At 45.9% G+C, this 26,506-nt stretch overlaps 1 protein-coding gene across 2 annotated transcripts in view; it reads left to right on the top strand.

The window, feature by feature from the left end:
- The window catches only part of lsamp (limbic system associated membrane protein), a 406,372-nt gene that overhangs the window by 339,183 nt on the left and 40,683 nt on the right, over window positions 1–26,506 (top strand). For both annotated transcript variants that reach the window (XM_030381455.1, XM_030381454.1), the window contains 2 exons: window positions 12,423–12,567; window positions 12,943–13,030. In XM_030381455.1, coding sequence (XP_030237315.1) covers window positions 12,423–12,567; window positions 12,943–13,030 — 233 coding nt within the window. The remainder of the gene's footprint in view (window positions 1–12,422; window positions 12,568–12,942; window positions 13,031–26,506) is intronic.

Below are 26,506 nucleotides of genomic sequence, written 5' to 3'. Positions count from 1 at the left end.
CACGAAATGACTCAGAACATTGACCCAAAACGCCGATCATAGCACTGATCTTCTGACCTGTAGTGAAGACGGAGCAGCGACACGTAAAACACATGCAGGAGCCTGGCCTGTCTTCGGTTCCTTTATGGAGATGACCCAGGTGGACTTGGTGAGAACGGGGACACTAATTTGTGGCTGGGGCTCAAACTCCAGTGACAAAAACCTGGAAAGTAAAGCTTGCCACTGAGGCTCGCTCCGGCGGCAGTGCGCTTACTGTCCGCCGTGCTCCTGGTAAAAATAGATTTTTTTTTTGACGAGCCGAATGCCCTCTCCCTCCCTGACACTGTTTCCACTTAGGTTGACACTTAAAGGAGGGAACCGTCATTGTGATTAACGACTAGTGTACTCAAACGGCGCGCACGCACACACTCGCACACAGACAGACAGTTGGATATACACACATGAGCACACACACATACATACACTCACACACACACGCACGCACACACACACACACACACACACACACACAAACACACACACAAACACACACACACACACACACACACACACACACACACACACACACACACACACACAAACAGACACAGTTATACGTTCACATGCACAATCAGAGAGATATACACAGACACATACTCACAAACAGACATACAGACACACACAAGCACACACCTGTGTACACAGGAGTAGTCGCCCGTTGATAGGCAGTCTGCGTTAAATGCCCTCACTCAAGTACGACATCACAGATCTTGAAGTTCACCTTCAAGTGAATCCAGACCTCATTCTTTCTATTAGTATTCCGCCTTGTCCAGTGTGTTATCACCACTCACACCTGGGCTCAGCCAAACACATGTGTCGCCTCTCTATAAACATATGCAGATGTCTGTTCATCTCGCACCACATGCACTTATCCGCGAGTACACGGGCTGCTTTACAACCTTTAGTTTCTACCACCCCTTTTATCGTACCTTTTCTTCTAGAATACATTGCCTCGTACTTTTAGGCGGAGGCACTTGAAGCACTTCCACGAGATTCTCTCTCTCCTCACACTTAAGCCAATCACACGACTCTTCCACCTTCGTGAAAATAGCTGCCAGCCTTAGATGTAGGCCTCTGGCAAACACATGGTATAGCGTAGCTCCCGCTTATCATCGCAGCTGTATTGTAGCTACCACTTGAATACATATAAAAACATGTGTACCGGTTAATAGTTTATCAAAGGCAGCAAGAACCAAACAGTAAAAAAACAAGAATGGGGTGATCATCAAAAACCCAAAATAGCTTTATCTTCCAAGGGTTCCAGATGCAGACTTCCTGATTTTTAGACTTTATTAATAATAGAATCCTATGTTTACCTTGAGTTAATGGAGGATGACTTTGGTCGATGATTCCAGCTCTTTCTACTCAGGAGGCGATTGAACTCTAAAGCAGAACGGAGAAGAGGTGTGTGAGAGCCATAGCATTGATTAACAGCGCAAGAAAATAAATCTAGTTTAGGGTACCTGTAAACTTCAGCACAGGCTCTGAAGACACCTGGTGGACAGACCAAGAACTGTCCTTTGAAGTGGAGGAAAAGATTTGTGTGCGTTTAACTGCTATTGTGACAGATGGGTAAACTCCGAAAAAAGTGTGTTCGTATGTACACATGCATACACACTTTTGTGTGGAACAAAATCATCATCATGTAGAATCAGCCAAATGAATGTGTTTTCTTTATTGACATGGGAATTTCTCCACATTTGCATTTCAGTGCTTGAATTTCCAACCTAATCTGACTTTGGATTACAGAAGTAAACAAGTACTTAAAAGTAACAAGCTTGAGCCCTGAAAAAAAATGGTTCATTGCCACCTTGAACCAACACAGGATATCCGCATGAAACCCTGAGGGATCTGTGGGTGTATTGGCATTTACATTAGCATTTTTGCATTTCGTCCGTATCTTGTTTTTGCTAGTCTTCTGTGTAGAGGTCAAGAAATGTAAGAGCACATAGAAGCTGCCGAAAGCCAAGGGTCGACACCACTGTGTTTGTGTTTGTGTGTGTGTGTGTGTGTTTGTTAGTCCTTCTGTGCACTGTGCACATATGGCTTTGTTGGTGTCCACAAACGTGTGTGGGAGTGCACGTATGTGTGTGCGTGGGGGTGTTTCACGGACATATGTGCGTATTTGTGGGGGTTTTGTTGGCGTGTGAGTGCATGGGTGTCTTGCTATGCTATCTAAAGCCTACAAACCAGAGTTCCACTTTGTTCTCAGACCATCCATCGCGAGCTAGGTCAAGGAGACAAGACCGGGCACCAGTAGACTCCTCCCCCCCCCCCCCCCCCACCCCTTCCTCCCCCACAAAGCGTTAATGCTTAAGGACTTTTTCTCTCTGACTGAACAGAGTTCTTATGGAAAGCGACAGGAGCATGTGGCCAGCCCAAAGTGATTTCCCGTTTTGCCATCACTTTAAGGTGATATGCTATATGTCGCCCAGTCAATTCCCCGGTACCTGTGACAGATAGAAATTGGCCGAGCTGAGGCGGCGCAAAATGGGTTTTCCACTTGATGTGAGCGAGGGCGCCCAGACGCTGGCGGTGGAATCCGAATCAGAGGCAACCCAGCGGGCCGCTTCCCTGGACGTGTTTATCTGGGAGCTGCGCGGCGCGGGGCCGTGTAGGAGATACCATTGAGGAAGGGTCTGGGGGTAATATTGTGGAACCACAAAGTCTAGTGGCATCTTTCTGTGACAAATAACATCTTCATCCCAAAACAATAAAAACAAATGGTGGTTTCTCTCACCGGTGTTCAACTGGTGCTATGGTATGCTGATGTAAATTGCTGAATAAATATCGCTCCACGCTATGGCCCCCAACGTTTCCTTAAAGTGTCATTAAAGTGTGTTATCAAAATCTAAAGGTATCAGCAACAAATGGTGATTGGTGAAGTGCTGATTCAGCTCAAGGCCATATGCTTGCGGGGAAGTTAAATGGCTATACATTCTTGACTAATCCCTTGAACAGCGGCGGACATTAATCTCCCCCAGTGTTTCTTTAAGCGACTGCAAAACCAAGTTGTCAAATCTCTTCAGCTCTTCTTAAGGCAGCGCAGCAGATCTGTACCTCTATATCCTCAGTAGTCTTAGCAATATAGGCAACACAGAAATGTGAACTTCCTATTTCCTGCTGAAAAGGCAAATGTACCGTGCCATTTTTTCCCTTCCAATTCTCCAAACCGTCTGCTAATCCTTGTTTGTGCCAGAGGCTAATTTGCTCATTCACACGGAACTGCATTTTGTAATGAGTCAAATTATTTTTTTTGTTTGTTATTATCTCCTAACCCGTAACCAGTGGAGAATTTCATTTCGGCATCATTATTAGTTTATGCATTATTTGTCTAGGATTGCGTTCAGTAAAAAACGGATTGCAAATTTGGCCAACAAGCAGGGAGATTTCTGCCCCGGGAAAGGATTAATACAAAGAGATTGTATTTTACTTCAGACATTTCCGTCTCTGCATTCTTTATCCCGGCCTGTGCCGATTGCCACCGCGTTATCGGCTGAAAACAGGGAAAACTCTTCCCTGGTTCCCCTCTCCTTTGCTCGTCTGCGTGACCCCATCATCAACCCTGGCACAACCCCTAGCACCAACCCCATCCCCTTCACTGTACCTCCAGATCCACCGGCACAGACGTAGAAGCAATTAAAAGAGGAAGCCTGGTGGCCTTGGTGCCCATGCAGCCGCTGAGAAGGGGGGTTTCCAGGCTGTTGTGATAATAAAGCCTTGACAGATCATTACCGTGGCTCTCGTACCCCTAGCCCGCTTTTCTATCCGTATGCAGATGAGGCATTTTGACACACGCACACACACACACACACCACACACACACACACACACACACACACACACACACACACACACACACACACACACACACACACACACACACCAAAAGGGCTCAACGTCACTTAAAAAAGACCATATATGTAAAACCCCCGGTGTTTGGGTGAGATCCAAGACTTCGTTATCTGCTGTCCTTGCTGTTTTTGCCGCCTTGCATTTTCTTTCTATTACGGTTTCTCTTCTGCTTACCTTTATTTTGAGTGTTCCTTTTTTTCCTGTGAATATTAAACAAGTATTTGCTTATTTGCAGTTGGCTGTTGGACAAGGCCATGCTCCTTTACTGAAGTCAAACTCTTGTTCGAAGAAGTTGTTTTGCTCCTCCATTCCATTGCATTGCAGTAGCTGTAGGGGCCTAATGATATTTTCCTTATAAACTGGTATTTCATTATTGGTAAAAGATGTTAACACACTAACATTGAGGCAAACACAAATGGTGTGGTGTTTAATTGCACTTTAATTACCACAAGCTTTCCTCGCTGCGACAAGAAGACCGTTAAATAAGTGTATTTTTCTCCACTAAATAGAAACAGAGAATGCCAATATACTTCCTTGTGACTTCATTAATCTGTTCTGTCTTTTTAAACCGCCAATGGAAGTGGCCTTAAGCATAAAAGCGCCCGGTAATTAATTATTTGTATGTATTTACTCGCCAAGCATAAATAACGTAGCTTTACAATAGTACTTTGTGCTTTTTTATGAGGCTTTATAGCGTTAGGAATTGCTGTTCACTGGGGCCATGCCCCGTAGCATAAACAACCCCTAAACCCTTGAATCCATCCATGGATTATACCATGATGAGTTGTGCTGTTGGAAAGGTCCAGGAGTCAGAGACATAATCACTTTAGTGACGCAGGGGATGTCGGTCAGGTGTACCGGACTGTATTCATTAAGTTATCAAAGCCGCCAGTCAACCCCCATCGCTTAACCTGACTGACAGCCAAATGCCAAGTCAACAGTATGAACCTCATTGACCGGATCATTTAGAGATCTCCGCATCACTACTGAATAGAATCTCACCTCTCCCCCGCCTTCTCCGGGCAGACACTATGGCTGCACATATGGTCGCTTTCAGCAGCACTATTGGAAGGTCAACATTGTTTTAAACGTATGAAGGGAATACTGTTGTGTTCACAGTCCTTTACACTCTTTGGGCAGGATATTATGGAGACCCACGCTGATGTTTTCCAATGGTCCCCTTTAAGCCCGTAGTTATCAGCAAGTCGAAGGCGAGGACACTTAACGGTAATTATAGCATTGCATATGTGCCGAAAATAACATGTTCCATTGTTGCCTTGATTACACCATCGACCACTGAGAGAAATAAATTATTGACTAAAAATAACAGACATTATTGAGCAAGTTGGTGGTATACAAGTGTCTGCATTTATGCTGCCATTTCTTTGTGATACATTATTCATTTAATTAAATCATATGTTAAATTGATCATTTAACAATGTTTACTTTCTTTTATTAATGAATATATATATGTCTTTTTCATGTCAAATTACCGTTATATGATCGTTATTATACGTCACAACAAAAAATGATGTCATAATTTACAAATTAAATTGGTGAGTTCCGCCGTTTGCATGGGTTTGCATCCGTTAGCTGTAGAGCCTCTTTGATTATTTGGGCAGCGATGCCAATTAATATGCTGAAACCAGTGTCAAAAGACAGCATTGAGGTGCGATTATATTGACTGCTATGGTTTATCCAATGCAAACATTGTAGGCGTAATATAATAAGAGAAATTTCGAGCACACTGATGGCTAGCCTAATGTTTGGAAATTGAAGTCTTACTGGCACAAGAAATGGACATCTGCTGAAGAGCATGGGGACTATTTTATAATTGGCATATTCTCCTGAGTCAGGATTAACAAAAAACCCACTGTCAATCTTTCTTCTTCAACTTATTTATCGGCCCGCGAATTAGCTATTCCCATCTGCACAACAAGTCACCGAATATAAGCCTGACCTTCTCATTGGACATGACACCTGTCAATCTTGGGTATCATTTCAGGAGTCCTGCGGCACTGCTGTTTAACCTTTAAAGCCAGCCCATAAGAATAAGCTGCCGTGCATGGTTTTTGCACAGGCCTCTTTAAGAATGGCTTTCCTCCGCAGCCAGCATCCCAGTAAACAATTCCCTCCCTTACAAGGAAAGAGCCCACAAGGGAGATATGCTTGTTAGTAAGGTGGGAGGTTCATAAGAGTCAATTCTTACAGAAAAAAATGTGTCAAAGAACCCACAACCCCAAGCGCCTTATTTGCACTCCCTGCTACGTCTGAGTTCAAGGTGTTAAAAGGCTGTCTACAATTGCTATCCCCTTGTCTCTGCACCTTTGTGAAGCCTTAAAGCTCAACGTCCTGCGATGTATTGATGATGCTGCTGCAGCAGGTCAGAGAGGGCGGTGAAGGATCAACTAACAGGTGAACGTGTGGAATGCCCTCAATGAGGCTCGTAAACCCCTGGGGATATCGATAAAGAGTGGGCCGTTCATTAGAGAAATTGCAGGGCACTCATTGAAAACCTCTAATTAGCATTGAGTACAACAGGGCAGCCCGCTTTATGGCCAGGGAGGAAACTGAGTCAATAAGTAAAAACTGCCTTCAGAAGTTACTAGTATAAGGGTCTTGCAGTAATTGCACATTTTCTTGTCTCTTTCGTTCGTTCATTGGCAGGCACACGCAGACGCACACTTGACCGTTTGACATTGCCTCGTGTGTCCCCCTCATTCTTCTGCCCATGGCCATAGATATTGGAGTGTAATAGGGGTGAGGGAAAGGAGCACAGAAGGGAGGGGGCAATGAATGGAAAGAAAAAGGATGAAGGGGCGACGGTGAGAGAGAGAAAGAGAGAGGGAGAGGGAGGCCAGAAAGGTGTTAAGACGATAAAGACGGATATGGGTGAAAAGGCCAACGACGGAGAGAGAGACCAGGCAAGGTGATTCAGCAAGAGGAAGAGCATGGTGGTGGAAGACAAAGGGGGAGGCTTGACAGAGAGAGAGGTAGCCCAGACTCTCTCCTGAGATTTAATGGCAGCACTCTGGCCTTGCCACAGATCCCTCTGCTTGCGTTGGAACAAGATGCTATCCATCACCGACTCATTACAGCAAAGCACCCCTTCTTCACACAGCAACGTGGTGCAGAAGTAGGGCTTTCTGAACGGCGTATGCACGGTGCACTTTGGTTGCTGCTTTGAATACATTATTTCCGTGGAAATTTGTGGGTGCTAGATTTTGGACTGTGCCCTCAGTAGGAAAACGTGTCCACGGCTCAGGTTTATATCGGGGGATCAAAGCAGAAAACACCGATTTTGCGAATGGATTTCAGTAAGAGTAGCTAATGAGTTGAGGATTGCAGACCTTCTTGAACCTTTTGGAGCACAGGGAAGAGAGGCTACACATCATTTTGGAATAGTTTTGCAGATTTAGAAAATATTAGACACATAGAATCTAACAGCTCTGGCACTCGCAAACCCTTAGCGATGAATCTGTGTGATGCCAACCAAATTTCCATCAAGCAGGAACTAAATATTCCTATGAGTTTGCAACCAATTTTTTGACGAAAATATATCATTTCCCCCTCCTCAACACTGTCTGCTGGCCAAGTTTCAAAACAATCATCCCTGCCCTGATTAATATCTCGCTTGAGGCAGCGATGCAAGCCCGCCAGTGGGGAGCGGGAGGGAATGGCTTCATGCACTGAGCAGGCAGAAGGGTTCCAAGTGGTACTCAGTACTCACAGTCTATTCTGATAGATGTGACATCGCCGGGGAGACCGTTTGGGCTGCTAATGCAGCAACACGAACACAGGCTCAATGCGCGCACTCCGGTGCAGGGCTGTATGTTGCTTGTGCTTCGGGTCACGCATCAATACTTACATCAGCGAGGAACCGTACGTGTCTGTATCTGTACGCTTTTTTTCATAAATGTGTGCAATGTGTTGGTGGCCCACACAGACAGATAAACAGACAGCCTGACGCGGGCCGAGAGACAGAGGGAATAGTCATATTTGTAGTGCCTCGGATGCAGGCCTTGGTTACCAATTCAATCATCAGGTAAACGCGGCGCTGTGGTTTATCGCCGAATGTTTCGCCCTCCTTTTTTGAAATCCTTGAAATTGAATAGAAATGGAAAACAGCTAAATCAAAGCAGCCGACTCTTCTGTAACCTTTTGCCATCTTATTCTATCTTCTGGTGAAAAGATTTTTTTTGCCCTTGAGTTGTCCCACATGTGGGATTGTCTGGGATCTTCCATGAATAGATCCCAGCCCAAAAAGACTGAGACGAAAGAAGAAATATATAAATATGTTCTGATTGCATCCGCTATTAGCTGATGAAAATTCACTGTGTTTAAATATGCTATTGATGCACGAGACCCTCTATCACCCTCATCATTTCTCTTATTAAATGCTTCGTTAAACCTGAATACAGTTTTTCATAAACAAGCTTCAACCGATCCACACCGACCTTCCGGCACCACACAATTAGTGTGACCCCCCTGGCCTTTGCTGTCAGCAGTTAAATAAAGGATTAATGAAGATTAACAAGTTGATTGAGGTTCATAACACAATGACGCGCAGGTGTAAATAAATAAATAAAGTTGTAACATGAAAACAAGTCGACCCTTATTAGTTAATATCTTAATTTCGTTGTGTGTCGGTATGTGTTTATTATGGATGAGCAGGTTTTTACCAGCCATCATCCACACTTGAGTGAACGTGTGTCCTGCCGTTGATAGATTTAGGCATTCCCTAAATGGGAGTGTGAAGTCATGATGTCCTTAGAAAATAGAAAGCGGAGGAGAGGAGGAAGTAGGAAGTAAAATTGGGTTTTGTTGACAGGGGAGCGGTATCAGAGAGGCGAAAAGAAAAAGGAGGTTGGTATTGACGGATAGGTCAGAGTTAAAGGAAGCGCGCGTGTGCGTGTCTGTGTGTGGGCGGATGTATACACACGCACATGTGTGTGTGTGTGTGTGTGTGTGTGTGTGTGTGTGTGTGTGTGTGTGTGTGTGTGTGTGTGTGTGTGTGTGTGTGCGTTGGTCTGGGTGAGGGCGATTGTGTGGCTGTTCTGTCAAGCTTGGCACATTTCTCCCCTCGTTAAAGTCTCCCTCTCAGGCTGCGGTGGGGGTTTGTGGCCCTCCCCCCACGGCTAGCCCCGGAGCACGGATCCATCCGGCCCGGCCCTCCTGTCAACCCCGGCCCGGCTCAGCAGCCCTGGCCCGAGCATCTGTCAGCCCGTTCAGGCCCCTGTCAGCGGCACACTATTGGCTGGTCGGCCGCTGGCACGCCGCGGCGGCGGAGGGGGGAAAGGATGGTGTATTTCAACGGGGCATCCATCAACACGGCTCCTGGTAAAATAGTGTGGAAGTGCACCAGCGGCATCCATCATAAACAGTCTTAGAGCCACTCTGGCCCTGCTTCTCTGTGGCACTGATCAACAGCAACCGGCTCTGCTCTAGAATCCAAAATAAAGAAGTTCAGGCGACAGATGTCCCCCGCTTGCAGGCCTCGGGTGTTTACTGAAATGCAGAGAAGCTGTTCGTTTATGAGTCGAGAAAGTTTGCGGTGGATTGACACGCCTTTGAAAGGCGCTGGTGGGTGAGACGTGGCTCATTTGAATGTAAAATGAAGGGGCCTTGAGTTGCAAATATGTTAATCGAATAGTGGTCGTATTGGTTTTAACAACATCTTCAAAATGAACCACCAAGACATGGCGAGTTGATATAAGGCTGATTAAATCACGGCTCTGATTTAATGTCTTGCAAGGCGGCCAAGAATGCCATATCTCAGCTCCCTCTACCAACGCAATCTCTACCGGCCCCCCCGGTGGCAGGTCATTTGTTGTTGTTATTTGTTAATCTTTATTTGTTAAGCCAAGCGCAACCCCCCCCCCCATCAATGCTGCCCCGACAACGCCCTGACAGCTTGTTCCGCCCGCCAGAACCAGAGCCAGGCTTGCAGACACGATACAAGATGCTCTGACAGATCACAGGAATCTCGTGCCAAGGCTCTCAGCAGAGAACCGGAAGCACCTTTTACCTTTTACCCAGCATGCTCGGCTCTTTGCACTGGTTTGGGGGGGCACCAGAGAGAAAGGACAAGAGGCAAAGACCCGATGGAAGTGTGAGAATATGATCCCTTGTTCAGCTCCATGAATAGTGTCCCTGAGTTGTCGGCCACAGCTTCCTCCTCTGCTCCTCGTGGGGTCGACAGAGAGGTGACAGAACCAAAAGGATAGGGGATGCAGAATCAGACGGAGACGTCTATGTGGGCCAACAGGAGAGAAGGGAACGACAGAGAGGCTGAGAGGCAGGGGTGAAAAGGAAATGCTCAAGGGTCACCCTACAATCTTTATTTAGCTGCATGCGATGCACTGTTGGAGTGTTTTCTTGAGCTCTATTTTAAAGTTATTTATTTATTTACCCATATGGGGCAGCATATGGCAGAGTGACAGACGTTTGGAATGCACATAGCTTGGCTTGTGTGGAGAGATTACGCAATACCTTCGAGGTGAGGCTCTGTGCATGAGTGCCAGTCACACTAATGTTTGCACTTACCTGCACTAAGTGGTTAATTGAGTAAGCCTGTCGCTACGCCGCTAAAAACACCTCAAAGTGGTGTTCAATGTGGATTTTAAATTGGCAAAACATGTTTCGCTTAGTGGTTGTTTTCATTGCTGCTTACAAAATGAAGACTGCAAAATGTCAGATTGACACCCACACACAACCATATGATTATGTATCCTGCTGTTTTATTCTACATAGTGTCTTTTTTTCTACATAGTGCTATGGTGGATTTGCACTGGTTTGTTTAGCTGAAATGTGTTGTTGCTTTCACGTAGGTTTTTATTCATTGAGAGTGTCCATAATATACTCAGCAATGGAATCCCCATGATCAATGGACTGCGCTTATAGTGCTTTTCCTACCTCTGTCAACCAAGCAAGCTTACATGGCCGAGGCCGGCCATGGGGTTAAGTGCTCTCAGGTTGAACTCCACACTTAGCAAGGACGAATGATAGATTGAACCAGCAACACCCTCCCCCCCTCCCTCCCCTTATCCCTCCAGCATCTTACCGCCAGACAAACTGCTCCACCTTCTCCACCTCTAACGTGATGTTGAGCGCTGAATCCAAGGCCTACTGCTCCAGTGAGCACCCAATTATCACACGGGGAAAGTTGGCACCGCTCGCACTAAGTGCTTCATTGGGTATGCAGGTGCATCCCGTAGCTTTAGCGCAAACACCTTAACGGCTTGATGAATGTGGATCGATGTTTATATTGCAAAAAAATATATCTATACTTTTTCCTAACAATTTAATGGCCGCACCTAATGAGGCTGTCCTGAAACGTCTTGTCTGGCGGATAGACGCCCACACAACCAGTCAACCGTGCATTCCTGTGTCCTGCTGGGATGATAAACAAGGCATCTAAAGCCTGTTGCCCTTCGCACCGGTGCACACCAGTGGAGTATTAGCGTGTGCCCCACGCTTCCCCTCTGTGTTAACCACGCACCCTGGCATCACCAGACACCTGGCCCAGCCCCCCTACCCTCCTCTCCCCTCCCCTCCGCTCCGCTGCGCTGCGCTCCCGAAAAAGAACTCTGCCCCAGGTGTTCCGCCATCCCTCTGCACAGCCCATCCCGGTCCCGATCCCAGGGGCTCAGGGGAGCAAAGGATTTGCATCGGAGACGCATCCGCCGCCAGCTTGCATTACGGCCCATATTCGTTCTCATTGATCCTGACGTCGTCTCCGTTTACGTTTATTCACATTACGTGGCAGACTTGCGCCTCTCCTCCACCCGCCTCCCCCTCTCTCTCTCTCGCTCCTTCTCTCTATCGTTCCCTCCCTCTCTCTGTTCTCTCCTTTTCTCTTCTCTCTCTCTCTCCCTATCTCGCCTTTTCTCTGAGCTCTATCTCTCTCTCTTGCTCTCCTTTTCTCTCTCTTTCTATCTCTCTCGCTCTCTCTCGCTCTCTCTCTCTCTCTCTCTCTTTCTCTCTCTCTCTCCCTCTCTCTCTCGCCCTCTGGTGTGTAATGACAGCAGGCAGTGAGGAGTAAACAGGAGGATGCGGCTGTCCCATCTCATCTGGAGGAATAGGCTCACTGGTAAAGGAGATGTCCTCATCAGACAGAACGTGTAGAGCAGGGGAGAGGAGGAAGAGGGGGCCAGAGGCATTCTTCATTCCTTTAAAGAATTGGAGATAAATCAATGTTTTGGATGCAAAATAACCTGATCTTAAAAAAACATGCAATAGGAGGCAATATGGATGTTTAGATGTGAATTCAGTCAATTATTTAGGTCACGCTACTTTTTCAAACCGTAAACGTCTTGTACACAGCATTGCTTCTACTGCCTGTATGTAGGTACTTGTCGCTAATTACCCATCATGCTCCATGGTTCTCTTTAGTGAGACTGCGTACAACAGAATGAAGAGGTTTTCACTCATCGTTCTGCTCATTCACCTCAACCCCTCATGACACGCTTTCCCATCACATTCTGTTATGCCTCTCACCATATTTTGCCCTGCTGCTACCCCCACAGGTGTTACGTGGATGACAGGGTGTCCAAGGTGGCCTGGCTCAACCGATCCAACATCATCTTCGCAAGCCAGGACAAGTGGTCCTTGGACCCCAGAGTCGACCTGGTCACGAAAGGACAACTGGAATACAGCCTACGCATACAGAAGGTAACACAAATAGCCAAGTGCTATCATGCGCTCTATTGCAATAATTTGTTACGTGATGTGATCCACTGCTCCGATACTTAATGTGTACGGTTCCTTTTGTTGCAAATACCGGCTTACACTTTTTTTTTTATGAAGGGCTATTCATTCTCAAGGGTTTTCGTGAGTGGTGTGAAGTCATTTTATTCCCAGGAGAAAGGAAAGACAACGGCAGTCCGATTAGTATTACAGTGAAATATTCTCATTGAAAATAGTGAACCTTGAGATGGAATGGCTTTCATGACAGTCAGCCAATCGTACGTGACAGTCTGGTACGCGTGGAGTCTGTCCTCCGGTACAAGGTGTTCCACTGCTGAGCCGGCCTCTCTCTTCTTCCAGGTGGACGTCTACGATGAAGGCTCCTACACCTGCTCTATACAGACCAAGCAGCAGCCCAAGACTTCGCAGGTCTACCTCATCGTCCAGGGTACGTAGGCCCCGCCCACCTACACAACTCCGCGGGCTAAGGAACTGTTTGTTATAAACATCCTTCATGTAGGACATCTGATGTGGTCGCTTGATTTTGTGATCTAGTAAGAACTGTAAGAGAGCATTGATGCTGTTCATTATATTTCTAGTTTTCGTTTTCGTTTTGTTGTACTGTATGCACAGTATCTGCAACTATAGGCCTTTTCGCTCATGGCTGCAGATAGATAGATAGACTGTGGACACCCAGAACCTTTCAGCTGGGAGTTGAACACCCTAGCCACTATTTTCAGTCATGGACCTCAAAATATACTTTTTTTCTGGGAGGATGGCAAGAGCACAGCATTGAGTCTCAAGGCGTTGCTTTCCATGTGTCTCTCCTATGAAATTGACAGCCAATGTCCCGTGTTAGCGTTCCGCAAGTGAATTGGCGGAATATTCCCTGTGAAAAGAAAAGCCATTTGTCAGGAGTGGCTGACCAAAGCAATATTTTTTCCCTGCTCGATTTTAAATGAATCATAAGCACACTCTTTTAAAAAATATACAAACCTACACCTTCACTTTTCAATTTCAGTGATGTGTAAGAAGTCATTCCCGGGGAAGAGGGATGACGGAATCACTTTAAGTGAGGGGAGGGCAGGGGAACGAGGGACGTGGTGCTATTGTTGAATCTCACTGGGATATTTGGCTTTACAATACAATATATTGTGTTTCATTACGAACTGAGGATAGCAGGCTTATGCGGATCATGTTGTAAAGCAAATCAGGTTTTTTTTGTAAAACCTATTTCGTTACAGCGACAAGAAAATTACAATAGCAAATGCTTTAATAAGATACACTTTACGAAATACCACTCAAAAATGGCTATCAAATGTGTATCCTTGAAAAAGAAAACCGAAATCCTTAAAAAGCTCAAACAAATAGAGAAAGACATCATTTAGCAGCTCTCGTACTGTCACCAGAAGCCGCAGCTGCAGTGATTTATCACGTCCTCGCTGTTACTCACACCAACCAGCCCGTTTTGAATTGCTCTCAACTTCCCTCATGAATGCGTTGTCTTTGAGGCATACGAACAAATTGAGCCTTGAAAGAGACTATGAGCCGGGCATCAAAGTCCCAAAAATTGGGAATTTATTACCCATAGAAACGGCAAGTCACTGTAACCTTGTTTTCGGAGCCCTCGCTAGTTGACAGAAACTGCTCTTAACCTGTCAAAAACAGGCTGCCTGACGGAAGGCTGCGTCTGAAGCTCAGCAATGGAAAGCGTGTGTGTGTGTGTATGTAAGTGCTTGTGTGTGTGTGTGTGTGTGTGTGTGTGTGTGTGTGTGTGTGTGTGTGTGTGTGTGTGTGTGTGTGTGTGTGTGTGTGTGTGTGTGTGTGTGTGTGTGTGTGCATTCCCTTCCATCTTCTTTCTTTCATACTTATACTCTATCCGCGATGGCGGGAATCCCATATTGCAATCCGATGCAATCCCTGGCAGCGGATGGTCCGAGCCGACGGGAGGGGCTGGTGTTGTGGTTGCAGGAGTGCAGTGCGGTCCCGCTACCCGGGCCGTAACCCACACCACTTGTCATGTAGAACCCTTCTCAGGATAAACACTGTGGTTGTCTTGAGGAGCGGAGGCCTCTGGTATCTTTCCATCAAGGATCACCCCCGCAGGATGATCTCCTCTTCATTTAACCATAAACTATAGATATCTCCTCCATTAATAGCGTTTTAAAAGGTCAATATGCGAATTGATGCTCTCATTCCGGGTTCCACAGGGGCAAATTACCTCTCCTTCCCAGAATCCATTGTGTCCGATTATATGCCACTTGATCATCGGAATGTCCTGCTACACTTCCACCGTTTCATCGCAGGGCCTCGTTAATCATGGCTAATGTGACAGTTATAGCCAAACATTGATTCTCCTTCTTGCTTTCTTTCTTTGTTTCTCCCCCTCTTTTGTTCGTTACCTGATATTTTGCCCTCTGCTGCAGCTCTCTGAGCCCCATTCAGTTTCTGCTGCCATTGTTGTTCTCTCCCTGTTGTCGCTACTTCCACGTTTTTGTGCGTAATCTTCCTCTTGAGGTCGGGTGATTGTGCTGCAGTGCTTAAGGCAGCCAGGGCGCCTGGAAGAGAGGCTTTAGTCATATTTCTGTCACTATAAGCAATTTGCATATCACGTTGTTTTTTGTAGGCGAAGATACTAGTGGCAGTGAAGCGCTTAGCGTTAGAATGACCCTGAAAACATTCTGCTAATAGATTCGGCTCAGAATGGATTAACAGATGGGTATCTATTAATCTGTTCATTATATCGGTATATCAATCTTTTTTGGTTAATGCAGCACTTATGCCACGAGGTCCATTGCCCCTTCATTGCAAAGCGCCGGTTGCTGGGCGGTAAACGATATCACCCACAGCAAAATAATAATAATACCTCCACAGTAGCATAAAGACTACCCCACCCCAACCTTAAAAGCACACACAAACACACACACACACAAACACCATGAACACCTTCTCACACACACGCATTTAGGTATACGCACTCCCAATCTCGCATGCCCCCATACAGACACGCACACAAATACACACGTACACATACAAGAAAACCCAATCAAGTCGGGGGGATAATAACTCACCCAGCCTTCATCTTTTAATGGGTATGAGAACGTTGCAAGCATCAAACATGGCCGCCGGTTACAGACATGATAGCAGGTTCACATAACCAAAGCTGACAATTTACTGCTAGCAGGGACAGCGACGTAATTGGAAAACAAATGATCAGACAAAGTAAATTTGCAGTGGATGATAAAGTGTTAGACTTGCGGGGCTCCAGTGAGCAGCACCAGGCATCGGGGTCACTGCACATGGCAAAAATTCGAATAATGACTAATTTTCCAGAACATTCCTCTTCGATAATTTTTTATATGAGCTATTGACATTTTTACGATGGGCAAGTTGCTTCCACTGGTCAACTGACCGGCTGATGTCACTTACGGTTTGAATATGAACTATTGACCGGTAAATACAGTGCTCCTTGGTGTGCCGGAGTGTGTGTTATGTCCGTGAGCGCGTGCATGCGTTGTTACGTGCCTGCGTGTGTGTGTGTGTGTGTGTGTGTGTGTGTGTGTGTGTGTGTGTGTGTGTGTGTGTGTGTGTGTGTGTGTGTGTGTGTGTGTGTGTGTGTGTGTGAGAGTGCAAGTCTGTGTCTAGTAAATTTTGTGTGATTGGTGGAGCAGCACATTTTGTACATGTTTACATTTAACTACAGTCCTGTGTGGGCTCATTATCTACATTGTTATTATCTATATTGGTTTCACTGACATTGATGATATTGACTAAAACAGTACAGATAAACTTCTTACACGGCATATCAACACTTTATCACATGGTGCAGTCACTAATTACCCCAAATGATTGTTTTCAGATAAATAAATACCGGCTACCGCAGTTGGAAATGTATCAAATATAGTATCATCTAAAACATGGAATTAGCATATGAATGGTAATAAATAAAGATATTTGTATTTGTCTTTTGCTATCTTTCCTTGAATAACTTATTGATTAGGCTTAGGCTTACAGTTTTTTTATTCGTCGCGAGAATAAAAAGTTTAAATATTTTCAACTTGTGAGAATAACTTTTTAAAACGATTGCGTTCCAGTTTCATCATTCATTGAATCGGATCGGATCATCACAACCGAAGCTCCCAACATACTAAATGGAAACTAACAGAGCATGGAGTTATGCAATATATCTTCAAAATCAATGGTAAAACCAAATCATCTCTTTTATTACAGGTAAATCATTTAATAACTAACCACTGCAAGCTCTTCTATGCAACAAAGCACTGAAAACCATTTAGCTCATAGCCAATAGTTTCCAATTGATTTTCTTTGCTAATCATTGATCTAATGGCTAAAGCTTCAATGAGCAGGAAGGTCATCCCATGTACACAGGCATCATCACACAAATAAATTGACTTATTTGACCTTAATTTGACCTACGCATTGCGTTTCTTGCTGATCACATGCAAGGGCTGTAGAAATGACACGCGTGCCTGCGACTCTCATTCTCTGCACCCACACCTTATCCTCCCCTGCACAATAATGATTCATTTTTTATGTATAGTTCATTCATATTTACTCCTTCGTAAGCAGTGCTTGATCACCTATTCTCAATAAGAATTGATCTGTTATCTCAGTGTTTGCCTATAAGTCAGCCTTTTGTTTGACCTTTATGAAAGTTTTGTTCTTCGATAAGTCAATACATTCCATTTTGTGCATAAAGACATACGATTGCAAGAATTTGCCCAACCTAATATTCATGACATGGCTCGTATATCTTTTTGGTCTTCTTCTACCATCGAGGGTGGTTAGAAAATATATATTTTTACCCCTTTATTGACTCCATCCAATGTGCAAAGCCCTTTCACCAAAAATTGCTTCGCAAGCAAACACGCTCGAACGAATCTATCCAGCAAAGAGCAACAACACTTTCAGAAGAAAAAATGTTCTTAATTGTTTAACAAAACAATCACATTGAATATTATTTTTAAGTGGACTTTGCTTTTGCAAAGTGCAAAAGTGCTGCGAGCTTCAGAACGTGTTGTTTGGGACCAATATTTGCTGCCAGCCGTTGCTTTCCTTCGAGTGGAGAGCATAGAGGAAGGACACGACGTGTGGGTCGGCCTGCGCTGCGCTCTCAGGCAAACACAATTACGGCCTCCTGAGAGGGCAGAATGTCATGGAAAGTCATTATGAACTCTCACTGTAGGGAGGAAGCTCGCAGAGAGACCCGTTCATTCTCCCAGCCGTGTACAGCTCTTTCGAATAGATTTCTTGTTGTTTTTTTTCCTGTTTTATTCAAGCTCCAGCAAGTACTGCGAGTCCCCCCGCCCCATCCCGCCACTTTTATGTGCCACGCTGTGGGTCTAAACTGAACCTTGAGGTTTAGTCAGGCTGCTATAGCAAATGAACACTTCAAACCAGTGGGCATTTGTACCTATCTTGAGCTGAAGGCGAGAGCAACACAATGCCTCCTTTTCTCTTCCTTCCTGTCATTCAGTGCATTCGCTGCATTGTTTAAGAGAGAGATAGTCCGCCACTACTTAGACATGCTAGTCTATCAGGCGGGAGCAGGTTTGTGTGTATGTGTGTGTGTGTGTGTGTGTGTGTGTGTGTGTGTGTGTGTGTGTGTGTGTGTGTGTGTGTGTGTGTGTGTGTGTGTGTTTGTGTGAGTGCAAATTATTGTGTGTGTGTGTGTTTGTGCGTGCGTGTGTTTGAGAATTTGCCCTTATTTTGTCATATCCGCTACTCGCCTGTGTTTGAGTGTGTATGTGTGCTTTGTTAATTGTGTGTGTCTGTGCTGCCATTGTGTGTGGGTGTTTGTGGGTGTGTGTGTGTGTGTGTGTGTGTGTGTGTGTGTGTGTGTGTGTGTGTGCGTGTGTGTGTGTGTGTGTGTCTGCCGGCCACTGTGCGTTGGTGCGTGTGTTTGTGTGTGGGTGGTCATCGGCGGTGAAGTGGGTTTGTATAACAGTGTTTGCGGATGAAAGTGCGAGTCCAGCGTCCATGTGTGTGTGTATTTGTGTACATAGCAGGGTGTGCCTTGCCTGGCCGGTGCTGGCGCTGGAGAATAGCCGCTACTTTACAGTCTGAGCAAAGAGAAGGGCTGACCTTTCAACAATCATCCAGGGACAATCGGAACCTTTCAGCGAGGCTTCTGAAGCCATCCATCTGCTCCCACCTCCCTCGCGCCTCACTTCACCCCCAACACCTACGTTCACTTATTTTCTGCTGCTGCACTTTTGTTAGGAACCACATACACACACACTTACACAAGATAGGTCTACAAACATGGAAGAGCAGCAGCAGCGAAATATTCATTTGGACACAATGATGTGTTATGATGAGACATGCGGATGCGCTCGCTGACAGCTATAGGGCCGAGACAGACCGCCCAGAACAGCGTATGATTAGCGTTGTCTGGAGTTAGATTCCCGCTCGGGCCAGACGGCTTGGACCTCTGTCATCATTGAAAAGTCTGGGAGGTTGAGAACACAACGTGACTGTAATTGTTATGTTGTTGTAACTTTAAATTGGAATAAGTTGACGTCTGTAAATAGCATGTCTAATGATCCTGCCATTCAGTATGATAGCAGTGGGAGGGCGTGTGATTCTGGTATCACTCAAACCTGTAATAAGGTACGGAAGTCACACACTCTCCGACATGCTCGGTCACAGGGGACCAATTCGCTTGGAAAGCGCTCTCACACACTCAGACCCCCACCACCCACCCACCCACACAAACACACACACACACACACACAAACACACAAAACACACACACACGCACAAACACACACACACACACAAACACACACACACGCACAAACACACACACACACACACACACACACACACACACACACACTGTACATGCACTCCACTGGAATCCCTGGAATTCATCCATTATTATTGTATCCTTGAGCTGGCGATCTAACCTCACCAGTCCCAGATATTCCTAACAAGCATCCCATGTAGGGACCAACCTCGACACCCACACACTGAGAAACCCCTCTGAAACGCCAGTCACAGACCCTAATGAGCGGCTAACAAGCAGCCCTGCAGAGGTCAGTGCCGGTCGAGCCTCCGACGCCAAGTCAGGTCCGCTGTCAGCTCGCCACACTTGTGCAGGGAGAGCCGGCGGTAGTGGGTGCAGAGTCTCACTGAGCCAGCCATCCCTACCAGAAGCCTTGGCTGCTGTGTTCATTAACCACGTTAGAAACCGCCACATGGTCCAAAGGAGGTCTGTGCTGTGTTCCAATATCCATACTATCCATAATTACTAGCCTTAGTTTGAGTTCGTAGGGCGTTCCAATTCAGATCGGGTGAAAATAAGTGTACTGAAAGGACCCGGATGACGTACTCAAAACGGTCAAATCGCGAAGTGTGGATCGATGGACACTTTTTGTGCTCATCGGCAGCCATCTTAGCTACGTAGCGGAAGAGGGTGGAGTCAGGCTGAGCCAAAGTCGGCGCATTTTCCACAGATCCTTAGATACTTAGATAATGCGTTAGCGTTGGTGAGAGAAACGTGGTTTCAAAAATAAATAAATATTTGAGATACCGTCAGACTGCATAAACAAATGGATGTTATGTGAGAATAAACCTTTTTCACCCTGGTTGCACCACATTTCTGTGAGCGACAATGTCGACAGCCAATGCCGACAGCCGACAGCCGACAGCCAATGAGAATAAGGGTCTTGTGTTCTTTGAAGACATGGCATGGCTCAACTCGCTCGCTGTATTGGACGCTCCGGACGAGTCGAGTGGTGATGGGGTACCAAGGAAACAGAAAAGGCTGAGACTAGTGGAAGTATGGCATATGCTCCACGCAGGCGGAGATGATACAGACCATGAGTTGGCCTCCACACCTGCAATGTTCAGACAGAGCGAATTATGGCTCCCACACACGATATTCTCCCCCTAGTAAGAGAGGAATTTCTTTAAAGGACCTGCTAAACGAACTGGAGAACACCGGGCATAACTCAGTTTTTACCTATGCCCGACATCCCTGTGGAAATGAACAAAAGCGGCAATGCTTTTATCCTGTTCCCAGGTAGCTGGTGCCTCGCGATCGCTAAGGGCTGATTCTCAGTAGGTGAGACATCCTTTGAAAACAAATCCATGAAAACAATTCACAGAGTTATGCTTTGGTCAGCACAACTCATTTAATTATTTTTCCTATTGTATTTCTCCTTGAAAAAAATATTTGTATGAGTAGCCATGCAGAGAAGGTAAACAAAACAATATATATTGGTTTCTCACACTCCAATCTGCCTCAATATCGCTCAACACTGATTCACTGACGGAGAGTATGATTGGCGATTGGATTGCGTATTTTTCAAAACACTGTCCGTTTAAAATGATTGTGGACAATTATTTAAGTCAACACAAAAGGCGCGCTTCCCTTCGCTGATCACAAGACATATCGAGTGAGCAAGAGAGCGCGGTTTGTATGTTTATCTCCACGATATTAACAAAATACATGTTAAACTCAGCGGCTATATCCTTTAACGAAAGCCGATCCTATGCACAGTCTACCAATACAAACGACACGTACACAACACCCCCAACACCACAACACCACAACACCACAACACCCACCAGTCGTGCCATCGGCTGCTGTGTTTTCTTCTTCTCTTTCCCCCTGCCGGGCCGCTATCCAGGGTGGGAGAAGAAGTTGAATAGAACAGAGAAAGAGAAAAAACCGCACACCCACCCACCACATCTCTCCCCTGTTTGCCTTTGAAGCCGCATAATGAAGCTGATGCCTTGAGGTTTTAATGGAAGCCACAATTTCCCATTCCCTTCTTCCGCCTGGTCCTGCTGTACTGACGCTGCTTAGCCCGCTGCCCCACGCCGGAGCAGCGGGCGGAGCAGCGGTCTCCTTTAATCTTCCTGATGCCGGCCGGGGAAGGGCGTTCTCATGCATTTAAATGGGCCAATCGCGCCGACGCGTGTGACAGAGCGGGTATCGACGGGGACCCCGCAGGTGAGGCCGGGGCTGCGATATTTCACCAGCTAACCAGGACAGCACGCTAAAGCATGGCTCCCACTCTGTCCTTCTGCCTCATAGCTCTGCTCAGGCCATCCGTCAGGCGGAGCGGGTCAATACCGGCGCCAGGGAGAGTCTTTTCTCACCCCCTCCCGCCCGACACACAGACACACGCACACACACACACGCACACACACACAAACGCACACACACAAACAGACAAAGTACCCCGCTCTGCCTATTATCTGTGTAGAAAGACACCTGTCAGTGTTGTCTTGCTAATTAATTCCTCTTCCTCTGCGGGTGATTTGTATCTGTCAGGTAGAGGGCAGCCCGTCGGAACAATTTTCGGAGCCGTTATGAATGGTTCTGACGGGACGATTGAGAGGCAAGGTTAAACAGGACCTCAATCGCCTCACGTATTGGGGGAGACTAAAGGATGCTGGGGGATGTGTGGGTGTTTGTTTATGTGTGCGTTGGGGGGGAGGGGTGGAGTTGTTATGCATATGCTTGCTGGATCTGTGTGGGTGGGCGAATTGGTGTCCATTCAGAGCATATTGAACATTATAGTGTGTGTGTGTGTGTGTGTGTGTGTGTGTGTGTGTGTGTGTGTGTGTGTGTGTGTGTGTGTGTGTGTGTGTGTGTGTGTGTGTGTGTGGGGGTGGGTGGATGGGTAGGTGGGTGTGTCCACTGCTGCTGCCGGTGTGTGTGTGTGTGTGTGTGTGTGTGTGTCCACTGCTGTTGCCGTCGCGTAGGTCAATCCCCCTTCTTGTATCCTGATCCATCACTTATCTCTGTGGGCGGAATCGTAGCAGGATTTTAAGGCAATCAGAGCTTGGAGTGCGAGAGCCTCACAAACCGCCCGCATAATACCTACATAGCAACCGGAGAATCAAAGCTATTATCCCTAACGACCGGCCCCTATGATATTCTTATAATGATGGTTTATAGGTTGAAAGAGATCGCTGTGTGACCCCTTGAGGGAATACTCCCTCATAATTCTAGCCTTTCCCAGTCCGGAAGAGCTACAATGCACATTAGGTCAGCTAGCAAATAATAATGATCATAATGGTAATGATAATAGTCAACACCAAGGTAGTAGACAGTGCACCCTTTGTACATTACCGTTACAACCACCACCATTTCTGCTTCGTTGCAGTATAGTATTGAGTCATTTAGTGTTATTATATAAGGTTCCAGAAACTATACAAAAATTGCATGGTGAATACAGATAACTTCTCAACGGGATTGAGTTTCAACATGTTACGTATTTTAAGCACATAAGCTGCCCCCACATAGCCAATGGAAGCAGGACGAACACACAAGCTGCATTACCCTCACATAGCCACTAGGAAGCAGGATCGAACACATAAGCTGCAATAACTATTCAAGCCACAGATGGCAGCACCTTTGGACAGGTAAGGAGGGCGGAGCCAAAACGTCACACAGGCCACGCCTACTTCACATAGGCCACGCCTACTTGATACTAACCAGAGCAGGGTTCAGATTGAGGTCGGAGAATCCTACGCAGACCCGCAGAGAGCCTCGGGCCTAAGCCCCGGGGCTTGAAGTAGCTCTATGATATTTCTCTCCACTCGTGTTAGATACAATTCCCTCCCTTTTTCTTCATAGTTACCAAACCGAAATACTTTAACAAATAAAGTGAGTTAAAAGCAGTGACGGTCTGGCATTCGGGCAGATGCCAGAGGGGCCGCGGCCTCTTGTGGGCGACGAAGCGGCCGCGCGAACCCGACAAGCATGCCGCCCCGTGATTGGCCGGCATGCTTGTCGGGTTCGCGCGGCCGCTTCGTCGCAACGCGGCCCCACATTATCTCTTGGCCCACTATCAAGCGTCTATAGTGTTAATAGCTTCAAATTAGCCATTTGTCTCTAATTCCCTATTCATTTTATATAACAGGAAACAAATTAGTATTTATACCTGATATGAGTGTCTATATACGACAGTCATGGTTGCCCTTAATATTTACATCGGTCTACATTATTTTGTAGCCTTATTCAATCAGATGTTTAAAAAGTGCATGGTTTGAAATTGAAATACAACAAATCTGCCTGTATTTTTAATTTTATTATTGGTTTACAAAAGTTGTATGAAGCAATGACTTCTGGGAATTTCAAAACTGAATCAGACCGCGTCTGCGTATAGGGGGTTGTTGGAAATTGAAAGTTGGAAGATACCAGTCTGCTGAGGTTACTATGAGTATGAACTCTGAATCGAGGAATTAAGCGACAGAAGGGAGGAGCGGAGAAAAAGAGAGAGAAATCCAGGAAATTACTGTTGGCTGAAAAATGCGCAAAACCGATTTGTTTTTTAAGATGCCAAGTGCAGCTTCAGCTAGTAGCACCAGCTCTAGCACTAATGTTCAAGACACTGAACAAACAGACCAGGGTCAGGGAGTAAGACAGGAGGACAGTGAGAAACAGTGAGGACAGTCAGTCTTTATGCATATTAAAGTTAGAGAGTTCATCACCAATGGGGCTACAAAAGTGTGTGTTATTTCCGTGCATGTGAAGTTATATCTGTGTGTTGGGGGCACGAACGTGCGTGCGCGTCCCTGTGTGGGCCGCTGGTGGGTGAAAATGCCAGGGCCGTTTTTTAATCCCAGTCCGTCACTGGTTAAACTTGGACAAACACAAAACAGGGATCAGTTTATGGCTGCATTCTAATTGTTTTCATTGCGATGCCAATTTAACAACAAAACATAATATTGAATGATCGCTCAGTGCTACTGCACCACACACACACACACACACACACACACACACACACACACACACACACACACACACACACACACACACACACACACACACACACACTCACACAACCACACACACAAGCACACACACACACACAAACACACAGCTGACAGGGGCTGCATAGATACTGTCTCACTTCATGAAGAGAGCTCATTATAATCTAGGTAAACAACTCCCGGCAATATATTGACCCATGTCTCACTTCTATGTATTGTTCGTATCATTAACACAATTATGTTTTATATCTGTCTTGCGGTTGGATCTCCCGTAAGATAGTTTCTTCTCGGTCCTAAACAGACCTACTCTATTTCTCTCTGCCCTTTACTGCATCGTCACCTTTAAATGCAAGAAGCTATTGAGGCCAGAGAGCTTGAAGAGAATGAGTACTAATTCTCCGACATGACCATCTGATGCATTGTATCTGTTAATGATCTTTGGTACTCTAAAGTGCAAATTATCTTTGTCAGGGTTTTTATTTTTAAGTCCCTTTCTTGAACTTCATCCTAACATCTGCTGGCTAATTTACAAAGATTGCTCTTTTGTGGGGGTTTTTCTTCACATTTGCTGTGTTTTCCAGTCTGTATTTTACTATAAGCAGCTTTTTCTTCCTGAGTGTGCTGGCCCTGCAGATGTATGCAATGTTGTTTAGTTACTGCCATATGGTCTCCTTGGCTGAGACAGGCTTTACCCACCAAGTTATCATTTTGTCACGCCAGCACTCAACTTTGCATGTAGCAATGCTTGTTTTTTCTTTAGGCATTTACAACAGCTCTAAATGATAGACTGCTGATGACTTAGAAAAGGAGGGAAAGGTGATGAAATAATCAAGTCATCTAATCATTTAATCAGTAAAATAATGAGGTAATCAGTAAGATAATCTGTTCCAAATGATGTGACCTGAGTCTCTTGGATTTTAACGGCATCAGTATTCATCCTTTCAGTTCATTTGTTAATCTTCAGACAGAAGTCACACAATAGTTTATAGATTAAGTTACAACATCTGTGATCACGTCCTTCCACCTCTCTCACATGCAATACTACTCATGCGCGTTGCCATCCAAAAATGACTTCACCGAGTGTAATTCTGTATCGTGCAAGGTATTCTTTTAGGGGTGATTCACTCCACAGGGCCAGTTATTAACCAGAATTGCACATAATCAGTTTCGCACATTTGGCTTCCAAAAAGCTACGATCAAATGAGCAGGGGGATATGCACAAGCCCTATCCTTCGGTTGCACAGCTTGTGTGGATTAACAGAAAATATTTTGGGTTTAACCAAGGGGGGATGCTTGAGAATGAATGCTAGTGCAGCATCTGCACTGGTCACTTTGGTAAATAACATACGGGCTCGTTATCTCTGTTGTGAGCCGGGAAACACTCTCTACATCAGCCACTTCCTCATTAAACTGAGGCTCAAGGCAATGCACTGAGACAGCCACACAGTGATGTAGAGAGAGAGAGAGAGAGAGAGAGAGAGAGAGAGAGAGAGAGAGAGAGAGAGAGAGAGAGAGAGAGAGAGAGATGTGAGTTGAGAGGACTGGCAGATAGAGAGGAACTTGGAGAAACACAAGGGGGAGAATGCTAATAACAGTCAGAATGATTTGCAGGCATTGATCGAGCACCAGGGGTCGTGGGGAGGGTGCACTAGTTGGCGCACACACACACATTTACATAGCCGTTTGAGGCAGGGAGACATAGAAGTTGTTATCAAAGAGAGAAGAGGCTTCACAGAGTTGGGCGGAGAATATAGAAAGAGAGGGGGGAGACAGAGAGCGGGGGAGGGAGGGGGGAGAGTGAGAGGGCAAGAGGGAGGGAGGAGGAGGGAGAGAGAGGATGGAGTGGGGGAGAGAGAGAGAGAGAGAGAGAGAGAGAGAGAGAGAGAGAGAGAGAGAGAGAGAGAGAGAGAGTGAGAGAGAGTGAGAGAGTGAGAGAGAGAGAGAGAGAGAGAGAGAGAGAGAGAGAGAGACCTATCCTTCAATCACTGGCTAGCACTTGTGTTAGCGTTAGCGCTAGCAGCAGCAGCTGTGGGCCCGGTCGGAAGGAAGAGCACAGTGGGGTGTTTTCCTGCTGAGTATATCGGCCGCTCCTCTTCTCCTGCCAGCTGTTCCATGGCTCTTGGCACAGCCAGTAGCCAACGAGCTACACTAGAAGTCTCCA

Source organism: Gadus morhua, chromosome 16, assembly GCF_902167405.1.
Source record: "Gadus morhua chromosome 16, gadMor3.0, whole genome shotgun sequence".
NCBI classification, from domain to species: domain Eukaryota; kingdom Metazoa; phylum Chordata; class Actinopteri; order Gadiformes; family Gadidae; genus Gadus; species Gadus morhua.
This window is presented reverse-complemented; position numbering and strand designations above follow the sequence as displayed.